Raw genomic sequence first — 11,901 nt, 5'->3', positions numbered from 1 at the left:
TGCAGCTGTTGATTTGGTTGTTTTCTGTGAGTGATGTTGAATGGAAGGACTGAACCTGTGAACAGTCATGACATTCCACGTGTGTGTCCTCATCTGTTTTCTAATGTTGACATCTCCTTAGAAACAGCCACATGAACTTTGTGTTTCAGTTGAAACCAATGTGTAGTCATATGCATGTCATCTCCTGTGTGCAGTAGGTCTTTCTGTTTCAACATGACGGGTAAATGCATACGTTGTACAACAATACAGACATTTATAGATTTTATATATTTGCCATTAATAACTGAGTATAGAACACAATCAGAACATTTGGTGTTTTAGGTCTCTTAAAACTGTAAGAGACCTTATTGCATTCATTTTGTGCATGCAATAAGGATGTTTTGTTCCCAAGTGTATCCTCACTGACGAGTGCCCTCAGAGACCTTAAACTGATAAGCTAATGTTTGGCCACATGCATGTTGGCTCCAGTCTTTGTCCATAGGGAGATGACTTCATTGAGGATGTGGGTTTGGCTCCATGGGGTTTGCTTGTGTGAACAATGTTCTGCACTGGCATTCAAAACCTTGGAATGTTTTTATGAAAGTATAGTTTCTGCATCATTGGGAGAACAGAGCAACATATTTATGAGACCTCTAGGACACAAAAGAGCAGTTTGAGAATTTTAGTAGTTTATGGCTGCTGGAAACCTTTGCATAACCAAAAGGTTTTTGTCTCAAAAACTGAAGAAGAAACAAAACAAAGCATCTGATTTATTATACAATGCTTTCTTGTCTTTCAAAAAAGAGCTTCGGTGACTGTCATCTATGCACTATGTTCCTTTTCTAGCAAAAAACACAATATCATTTTCTTTTTACATAAATTAAATATAATGAAATGGCTGACTCAACCATGGGGAAGACTTCGGACTTTGCATTCCTACAGCAGACAATCTTTGACGTCCTCTACATGGAGGGCAAACCACAAAAGGCCATTGCTGAATGTTCACAATGTGCTGCATCCAAGATGATTAATGGAAAAATGAGTGGAATGAAAAGTATTATAGGAAAAAAAAGGACATTGTGAAGCAAAGTTGACTGAGGGAGGTTAACATGACTTAGATCGAAAAAGAAGACAACATTTTATAATGTTGGTTCTCCAAAAAATAAAAATAAAATAAAATTGCAAAGTTGCATTAAAAGTCCATTAAAAGTGCTAACTTTGCATTAAATTGTCATTATTTACAAAGTTATGAAAAGTTGGGACTTTTAAAGCAACTTTGCATTAAACGTGTCATTATTTACCAAATGACACTTCATGACAACAATCATAGAAATTCATAGACTCCTTCATGTTCATGACAGATTTTGTCATGTTTATGACAGTGTCATGTCAGTCTTATGCACACCCCGTCAAATAAAGTGTTACCGAAAATAGATTAAAGTATTTTGTCATAATAGAATAACTAATTCTGCATCTGACTAATGATATGTTGCTCTTTTCATGCTTGTCTCTGTCTAAGGTGGTCTTCGTGCTAAGAAAAGTGTATTGTTTCTGTTTCAAGGTTTCATATTTTTTCTCTCTTTTTTTGGAGAATAATCCCCTCTGACCAGCTTTGCGCAGTTTTGAAGAGCACATATAATCAAATACAGTCAAGACTCCTAAAAACATTAAATTAAACCTTTAATTCAGACCAAGCCGGGAGTCAGAGACCAACTTCAGTGTCACCAGTCATCTTTGGTTTGTTGAAATGTAATCTGGCAGCCTTTGCAGGGAGAAACAGGGCTCTACTCCAAACTCCCTGCAAGATGACAGTGCTTATTACACAGTCTCATGGGTGAGTGACTCCAGTCCTTGAGGGCTGCTGCTCTGCTTGTTTTAGATGTCTCCCTGCATGAAAACACCTGATTTGAATGAATTGGTCATTAGCATGTTATTGCAAAAAATTTGGTAGGAAGCCAAAGAGACGATTTAGCTATTTAACTAAGATTATGTGGGGCAAGGACACATCGAAGACAGAAATTGTTCACCCTATGGAGAAAGCTAATTCCAGCTAATTTTATCTGGCATGTCGACTCTGTCTACTGAACAACACACTGGACCAATATATGAGGGTGAAAACTTAGATGAAGGAGTAAATTAAGAGCTATTCGTCTGTATACATTCTCAAGATTTTGAAATACTTAAGATAGTCATAGGTTGGTGGGAAAATATGACAAGAATAATCTGATATCGATCCAAAGTAATCAAGGTAATTAGACACTATATTGTCATGCAGGATTCCTTACGTGATCATAGCAAAGGCCTTTAAAAGTATAAAAATGCTGTTCTCCCTTCAGAGGTTAGTCATGCTTTGCTGATTTATTTGCAAAACATCTAAAAGAAATCCCATCTCACCTTCACCTTGAAGCACAGCTTTAATTCTCACATTTAGTAGTTTATGATACTGAACGAATCAGGAGGTGTCTCCATAAATCATGTCAGACATCATGCTCCTCGTGTCCTTGGAGGGTGTCGGGAGAAAAAATAATCCTTAGATGCTGCCATCCAAATTCAGTTTGGAATCATCAACTCCACTCACTGTAGTCACTCCTTATCTGCCTTATGCTTGATAAGTAAAATGGAAGATGGACAAACATAAGTTCTTGCTGCCTATGACTCAAAGCAACATAAAACACACTGTTTTCAGATTTCTACATGTTGAAATTAGAATGAATTATTTTGTCTGTAGGGTCTTTTTTAGGAGAGGTTTCTATGAGGTAGGGTGACTAAATTAGCTGCTGATGCCAGTCTACAAAAATAACTGAGTCACTGAGCCTATTGCAGTAATGCTGGAAAGAGCTGTCAACTCATATTTGTTTCTTGTTATAAGTGCTTTAGCTTAATCTAATATGAATACATCCTGTTTTATATAGTCTATTTTAATAAGCTTTATAGCAAAAACAGCATTAACACTATCTATATCCAAAGGCTCAGTCCTGATTCTGTACTGAGCTAGTGAACATTTAAACCAGATATGCTGTCATGGTTAGATTCTTTTTAATATTTCCTTTGTGTGATGACTTAGTATTGGAGATTTCCTTACATGCCATGTTTTTTCTCTCTTGCTTTTAGAATGACTGATTATATGTAGAAAATTGAGACTTTTAATGGTTTCCATTCACTGTTGCTATGCTTTTAACAATAACTGCCTAGTTTGCAAACATAGCATATTCTAGTCCCACAGTTGTTCTGAGAAAAGGAAGTCCCTATGCTTATGGACAAAATGGTAACAATGATGGTTGGAATTATGATGTCTACTTGAATGCTGCCCCATTTTCAGCAATATACTAAGTCATAGTTGCATCACGAGTCACCAGTTACCCATTTCCTAAATAACAGCCAGAGGAACCCAGCACACAGTGCAATAAAACTCCTGGATATGCCATCGGTCTGTTTGATCTCCCAGGTACTGCTCTCAGACAACTTCCTTTCCTCTCTAGACATTACAAATCACCATAAAATAATGATAAAGCTGGAGACTCATTGCTTTTGTCTTGCATAACCTTTGAGTTAGAGACAAGGCTAGTTTACTTACCTTTTCATTTGGTCTGACGTATAACATTTCAGTGTGAGTCCAGAAAGAGAGAATCCTTGTTATTTATCTATAGATTAATAACAAGGTATCCCAGTACTAGTACTCCAGTACAGACATGATTAAAGTAACTATTTTAAGTTGAGTCTGTACAGCTATTAATATTTTCCTCTATGTAGTTATTTACATGTATCAGTTCTTTAAAATCCTAAATGAATGTCAATAAATTGTAATTAATTAAACATTTCTTATAACTTGTAAACAAATAATGTTTGAAGCCAATTTTAATGTCCATTCATAAATATTTCGCAGACATAATAATTTTGACCATAGTTTAGTGTGTCTAAGAATTTATGTTTATGGGAGTCCCCTGGGAGTTGTGAAACCACTCATCAGTCATGTGCCACAAAATCAATGATTTCTGCAGCAGAGAAATCAACCTTTAGACCTCACCAGACATGATTAAGAAAACGGATACATATATGTTCTTTTAAGGGGCTGTGTCTTCAATTAGCCACCACGCAGACATAACAGAAAATGCAACAATGCGCACACACACACTCAGTCCTAATTACAATTTAGTCCCCCCCCTGCAGGACTTTAGTTTGCCTATACCAGCACTGCAGGAGTTCAAATACAATTGTTACCTTGCAGAACTTTTGCAGGTCAGACATTCCTGCCATTCATTTTCTTATACAAAGATAGAAACAAAAGCAATATGATCACATGACATGTTATGAGTACAATTGTTGTTACATAACTAGTTGCTGCTAATTGCTACTTTCAATACGTTATTGTATTGAAAGTAGATCTGTATCTAAAGACAATTTTTGAAATGCTTTTTAAATTATTATTTTGTGAATTGTTATTCTCATGTTGTCATGTTTCATCGAGGTTAAGTTGTGTTGTGCTATTTGGATTTCACAGGAGAGTTTATAAGTTATCTTTATTGCCTTTGGGGAACCAGAGTATTCTTTTACAAGCAATTAACTGAAAGGCAATTGTGTTATTTACCCAGTCTCATTTGGCTTGCAAAACTATATCTTGTGAGCAGCTTCTATTTCTTTTAGCAATATTAACTAAATTGTGTCGCTTAAAGAATTAGAGTATCTGCTGTCTACCTTTTATGATGTATGACTATTCCATTGGGACAGAATTTGTCCAGTTCTACCTAGAATTAATTCCAAATGTAATCTATGATCTGGAATTAAAAAATAATCCCTTGTGCAGTATTTGTCTATATATTACCGTGTTTAAGTGTTACAAAGAGACTGGTGTCTGTTGTTGTGAAGCCACTCATCGGTCATGTGCCACAAAATCAATGATGTCGGCAGCAGAGAAATCAACCTTTAGACCTCACCAGACATAATTAAGAAAACGGATACATATATGTTCTTTTAAGAGGCTGTGTCTTCAATTAGCCACCTTGCAGACATAACAGAAAATACAACAATGCGCACATACACACTCAGTCCCAATTACAATTTAGATTAAGAAATGAATATGTATATTTTTGGACTGTGAATGGAAGCTGGGGGTCACAGAGGGAGCCCATATATGGACTGGGAGAAAATGGAAAAGGGACCTAGACTAGAAATCAAACCAATTCATGCAGCATTAGTTAAATTAAAACTAATGAAACAAAATCCATATCTTTGACATTTCTGCTCTTTATTATTTCTGCCAAGTTTTTCATTTAGTCAGATTAATTACTGTTGTTCATTTTCCACTTCCCCTTGACAAGTCTGGATTCCTGCTGCTGATGCTATTGTGACTGGTCAGTTTAAGCTCAGTAAAACTTAATGACATGAAGTGAAGGGTTCCCTTTTTACATATTCAATGAAAGGTCAAGGCATAGCACTACCACCCTCTCATTCTATTTTTTCTGTCTCTGCTATTTCCCTCTCCTTTTATTGTGAGTTGTCATGGAAATGAAAGCCCATAAGGATAGAGTGGGGGTTGGGGGGGCATCTATTCTTGAGGCAGTAGTGAGGTTGGTAGTGGGCTGGGAGTTGTAAAAACAGAGCAATTCATGCACTTATAAACAGAGAGTGCGACAGAGCAGAAGGGAGGTGGATGGGTTGGGGGCGGAAGAGAGAGAAAGAGTCCCGGGAAAAAGCTAAATAGTGAGAGGCCCTGCGGGTTTAGCGGCGATAGGAGCCAACGCCACGTGTTTTTGGCCCTGTTTTCTTACTGATAGCACGTTTCAGAAAGATTACATCATGGCTTACAAGACTCTGCTATTTGAGACAGACTGCAGAGGAATCACACTCTTCATTGCTGACTGCAAAATGAACTCCTGGTAATGCCACCTGTTGTAGAAAAGTTTTTCTTTTTTTTTTTTAATACTGTGTAAACATTAGTCATCGTTCATGCAATTCTATTTTGAAACTATGCCTTTTTATGCCAGTATAGTTTTTTTTTTTTTTTGGGGGGGGGGGGGGGGGGGGGGGGTGATTTAATAAATAAAAATAACAGAATCTAGCTCTTAAGTCTAAAGGAAAATTTTGATTTTGCAAGGCTATGGAATGATGCTGTTGTTTGGAATGCAGTTTACTTACTTTTCCCTGAAACTCATTTGCTTTATTCTTTGATGATACATAAATTAGTTCCGATGCATCATATCCTGAAGGTGAAAAGATTTCTGTTTCTTCAGTCAAAACAATCAAATCTAATCATAAATGGTGTTGGACACGCTTGGACTGTTTCACTTTTTGAAACATCATGACCAACATTTCCAATATATTTTATTTTATATTGGGATTTAATTTGTTCAGCCAGCACAGAAACACACCTCTCTCCCACATTATTTCTCTACCCATCTTGCACCAGCACTTACAGACACAATAATAAGCAGGAAATGTGAAACAGGACTTGGATCTTGAAACTTAAATAACATCAGGAAACCAATAATATTATAGCAAAAAAAATCATGTGAATCTTTAGGCTTTTCTAAAGTTGCTGTTGACGACTTGTTGCCTTGTTGACAAAAGCCAATGCTGCTGTCACAAAAACAGAGAAAGCCGATATCAAAAATACCCTATGATTGTTCTGTAATTTGCAATGAGGAATTATGGACCTAGCAAGTGCACACAAACATTTCAGCCAGGAACCGAAAATAGTAGATTGATTTTTTGTTCATTCTTTCCTAATCCACTACCCTGTTCATGCTGCTTAACATGCAAAATTTGCTCAAGGGACAAGATTGTGTGTTCAGTTATCTATACCATAGTCTGGGTCAGTGGTCCAGGGAGATTCTAAACATTCCAGCTATTGTTATTTCATTACCAGGATGAGCGTCAGCCTCGCCATTCACAGCAGCTGACCTGCAAACTGACTGGTGAGGGCACTACTGTCTGTGGCCCGAGATAAGTCTGTTGTTTTTTGATTGATTGTCAGAGGCGGGTAGTAACTAGTTACACATTACACTCACTCAGCTGCATCTTCTTGAGTAACTTATTGGAAGAAATGAACTTTTAGAAACATTGAGCCAGAAGAAGATGAAGTTAAAGGCAGCAATTATTACAAAGAAATTAAGAAATGGAGAGTAGTATGAGAATGTGCTGTAGTAAAAAAAAGAGGTCAGTATGTCCTCCAGTAGTCAAAGCTCAGAGAAGTATGGAGATGGCTCAGAAAAACCTAAGCCACTCTATAAGCTCAAAAAAAGGAACTTTTTAAACCTAGTCTTAAAAGTAGTCTGTCTTAACAGTCTTAAGACACTGAAAAGGAACTTGAAAACTGAAAGATCTGCCTCAAACTCTACATTTAGAGACTGTAGAAACTACCAGTAAGCCTGAGAGCAAAATGTAGTGTTAGGAACACAATTAAAGGGCTAATGTATATCGGAACTTCAATATTAAGGGCTTTTATGTTTGAGGGAGAACTTAAAATTATATTCTGGATATAATAGTGACTAACAAAGAAAAGCATCATCTTTTACATCAGAACTTTTGTGCATACAATCTAGGCCAATAAAGTTGATCCTGATTCTAATTTTATTTCGGATTTTGATTCTGTTGTTCAGATACTCTGGTCCAAAGACGACAACGTCTTGTCTTAGTTTAAAGTATGAATCTTAAAAGTCATCCAAGTTTTTATGCCTTTATGTTTGAGACCACTTCTAAACGGTACCTTAGATGCATCAGACAATAGAAACACGCTTTGATATAAAAGTAACTGAGCTAAAACAACTAGTCAGATCACTGGGGTGGATCTGGGGTGGACCACCCGCAGTGGTCTCTGAAGGCACGTCTTTGTATTTTTCTTGTATTTTTACTTTGTATTTTTCTAAGGTAATTAATTTCTTCTTTGTGGCTTTAGTTTCTGATAATTATGATGAGCTGTTGGTGTGATTTTATGCACTGGATTGTTTGAATAAAATTCTGGTTGATTGTGAAGTTGAACAGTGACTGTTGTTTCACTTTTACACACGACATTAACGAACCTGGGAAGACGAGATAACAACGAGCAACAGGTAGAAAATATCTCGCTTTTTCAACAATATCTTAATTCTCTCATTCAGTTGCTTAAATCTTCTCCAGGCTCATTTGCTGACTCTTCAGCCTTCTTCCTTGTTTTCAGGATATTTTGTGGACATTGATGCAATCACTTTGCTCCCTTTTTGATGTTTTCTGTTTACTCACTTCTTTTTAGAGACCATGTGTCAGCGAATGAACTGCTCTTGGTGATCAAAGTCTTATCGTGATTAGGAAGAGATGGAGAGGCTCTTCCAACAATGTGCAGTGAAAAGCCCCAGTTACACAGTGCTTTTAAGAATTGAAAATGCCAAATTTAAAGTAAAAGCCAGTAAAGGAAATAGCATAAAAGCTCAGTGACCAATGGTAATACCAATCTACTAACTTTTCTAAGATTATGCAACATTTCTACACATCTAAAGAGAAATTATTAGGGACCCACAGAACTACCTCTGCTGTTTTGCATGCATCTCACTTTGGATGGCTCATTAACACAGTAAAGTACACCACTGTGTGATAACCTAGGGCATGCTTCCTGACTCTAAGGCATGCTTTCATCCTGTGCCCTTTAATTTTCCTATCAGACTGATAATAGAACGTTTTACTGTTGAATGTTCAGGGCCAGGCTGTAATATTTTATACCACGGCGTTACTATGAATTCTTGAAAAGTAGAAAATATGATTAAAATAGTTTCCTGGTCTAGATAATCATGGGGAAAGAACAGATCATTTATGCGTGTTTGTATTTCCATACTTTACTCCTCTACTAATAAATATAATAATGTATCAATGACGCTGGAATCTTCTATGATAATCTTATTTAATTGTGATGTGATTTTCTGAATCAATTGACAGACATGTGATTACAAGTTGAGGGAAACCCTGAGACAAAAACATGCTTAAAAAGATTTTTTACTTTTAAACCAGTCAGGCGCCCATCCCAAAACTCACCCAACCCCCCAGAAACCTCAGCCATCTTCCACAGTCAAGTTGCAACAACAGGTGGCTCGTGGGGGTTTGGGTGAGCGCAACTCAGCAGCTGCACAAAAGGACCCAACCAGTATCCTTTAGATAGGGTGTCCCCTCTCAAGCGTGCCGAGGCGCCTCTGGCCCTGCCCCCATTCACCCAGGCAGATGCTCTGAGCAATCCACAGGTGGTAGATGAGAGGAGATGCTGGACTTCTATTGTTACGTAACACAGATCAGTTGAAAGGGTAGACCATTTTGGAAGTGATTTTATTCACCTTAATAGAGAAGAAGACTTAATGAGCCAACACAACATGAGCACCAAGTGTAGAAAACACATCAAACAACAAAAACCTGGCAAGCAGAATGCAGTGATTCATGTAACCCATAAAATTCCTTCGCTGTGCTTCCTTTAAATTACAACCAGGTTCTAGTTTCAGTTTTAGCATTGTTGTTACTTCGCAACAAAATTTTGCAACAAACTCACACACTTTAATGTTTTTAACTGGGATTTTCTGTTCTAGACCAGCACAACGTAGTGTGTAAATGTGAAGTGCAAGGAAAATGATACATGGTTTTCAAACATTTTTTACGAATAAAAAAATCCTGATACCCTTGCTAAATCTAGAGACTGAAATGTATGCCGATCCTTTGTAAAATAGGTCTGGCTCAGATTGGAACATCCATTTTCAAGCCTTAACACTTATTCTCAATACAAGTTAGGTCTGGACCTTGACTGGACAGTGGCTTCATATTTTTGTTGATTGGAGTTTCAGTATTCTGTTAAACTCTTAAGCATGTATTTTCTGGGATTATGTGAATAAATACATCTAACAGGACATGTTAGATGTTCTTTCTCCTCATTTCTGTATGAATTTACAGTTGCATAAGTGGTGGGCATAATTTGCATAGCGGTACGTGTCTGGTAAATTCCACATGTGCAGCTTCACAGTTTCATCTGTGTTTTGTGCGTACGCAAATAATTCAGCATACGCAAGAATTTAGTAGAAAAATACTCCCAAGTCTTTGCAAATGAGGCCCCAGAAGTTTTGTAGGCGAAAAGACCAAACTGAACCAGAGGGGATGTGATGTTTCCTTAAATTAGAAAGCAATGGAGTTATTCTCATTTAGATATGCCTTTGTGCAATATTTAGGAAACCTATAACCAATATGTGTGCGATTTGTGTTTTTCAGAGAAAAACAATCATGGTATATGTTTAGTAAATGTCATTTAAAAGCAGCGGACTCCCCTCTGTTTCATAATGGTAAAGTCCGATGTGAAGCGCAGACAGATCACAGTGAGCGGCGCATCAGCTGTGCGGTTGTCTTGGACTGGGGATATTCTCTCACCCCCTCCTCTTTTTATTCCCCCAAATTCCCTCGGACAACGCTATTTTTATTCCCAGCAGCATACTCAATTACCAGTGTTCAACTACAGACGCGTTCAGAGTGTTTGTCACCATTCTGGACTCATTGGTAGAGGATTTCCTGGCTTTTTTAAACAAGTGGAGAGACTCGACCAAGTTTCCCCCTCCTCCCGGTTTCTGCCTGAGGAATGAGAGGTTTGCCGGGGAGGAAGAGCCGAAACTCTCAGGTCTGAGCGAACAAAAGGACAGAAACGGAGGGAACTGCTACTGAAAATGGAGGAAAAGACTCTCCCTGGAGCAACACGTAAGTCTTTACTCACTTACGCCAAATCGTCAGTTTGAACGATTTGGCGACTGTTTTGTCAGTCACCCACATTTCCACACTGAGAGGAAATTTAAAGTTATGTCCTGCAGAGGTTCAGAAATAAGATGAACAAAACGCCTTGGTCGAAAATAAACATGTTAACGTCATTTATAAATGCTATCTCATTGGGGTGTCATGCTAGCACAACATAAGGACCAAAATTGTGGAGCAAAAATATTTTAACAATGATACATTTTAATATAAAACAGCAGTTACCCTAAGCAAGACACCGTCCTTCTCACCCCTTTAACCGCTTTGTGTCGTGCTCCATTCATTGCGCAGAAAGCCATGGAGGTTATAATAACACAATTTGCTGTAGATGAGGTAATCTCACCAGTCCCATCCCATCCCCCTCCTTATGTTGGGATTAGAGCCCCACTAACACGACGCAGTCACAGACTGGGGTCCATCTCTGTGCAAAGGATGTTTTATATATTCAGTAGTGCACAGGTGGAGACAGAGGTATGGAGTGCCAGAAGTGCCACAATGACTTATTTCTTGTATAATGTTTAAATTAAAAATGTGAACAAATGCATTTATATAATCTGGAATTTATTACATGAAATGTGAAGATATTGTATATTAAAATTCTTTATTTATTTATTTTATTTCACTGTTTTAGTGTGCTGCAGTACACTGTAAAAATAATTTTAGCGGCCATTGTAACTTGCCAAGTAGACCCCAACTTTTACCTGATTAACCAACGCAACAAGTTGACATAAGTTATTTGAAGCAGTGATTGCTCTGCTCTCTGAGATTTCTTAATGCGTTTCTGAATTCTTGATTACTTCATCAGTCCAGGCCGGTGCCATGCTCCTCATTCAGCTTTTGCAAATTCCCTGGATGCTTGCCAGTTTGAACGCTTTCTTTGTAGTACCACTGCTCTTTTGGTGGCATCAGATGCTTGGATCTCCACATTGAAGCATTTGAGCATTGAGATGCTGCCTGTTTCTGGAAATATAACAATGCAGCCTCCTCCTTCAGACAACAAGAAGACTTCCTTCCTGCTGACGGGGGGGCTTCATAGAGGGAGGCTAGCTTGTTTTGGCTTTGCATGAAGTGGGAGGTTAGACGTGTTCCACCCTGTTATGTGGGAATCCTGACCGACAGCCTGTATGGTGAGCGTTCTGAATAGACATAAAACCTTAAAAGTCTCAAAGGTCATTTATCTTGTCATCT

At 37.9% G+C, this 11,901-nt stretch overlaps 1 protein-coding gene across 5 annotated transcripts in view; it reads left to right on the top strand.

Annotated features, from left to right (window-relative positions):
- Positions 1-10,288: 10,288 nt before the first annotated feature.
- map7d1a (MAP7 domain containing 1a) overlaps positions 10,289-11,901 on the top strand; it is a 41,847-nt gene continuing 40,234 nt past the window's right edge. For 3 of the 5 annotated variants that reach the window (XM_032557952.1, XM_032557953.1, XM_032557951.1), the window contains exon 1: positions 10,289-10,662. In XM_032557952.1, coding sequence (XP_032413843.1) covers positions 10,632-10,662 — 31 coding nt within the window. In that variant the 5' untranslated portion in view covers positions 10,289-10,631. The remainder of the gene's footprint in view (positions 10,663-11,901) is intronic. The other 2 variants (XM_032557955.1, XM_032557954.1) reach the window with 1 other exon arrangement.

This window comes from Xiphophorus hellerii, chromosome 3, assembly GCF_003331165.1.
Source record: "Xiphophorus hellerii strain 12219 chromosome 3, Xiphophorus_hellerii-4.1, whole genome shotgun sequence".
NCBI lineage: Eukaryota > Metazoa > Chordata > Actinopteri > Cyprinodontiformes > Poeciliidae > Xiphophorus > Xiphophorus hellerii.
The sequence above is the reverse complement of the archived record's forward strand: the minus strand, read 5'-3'. Positions and strand labels throughout refer to the sequence as shown.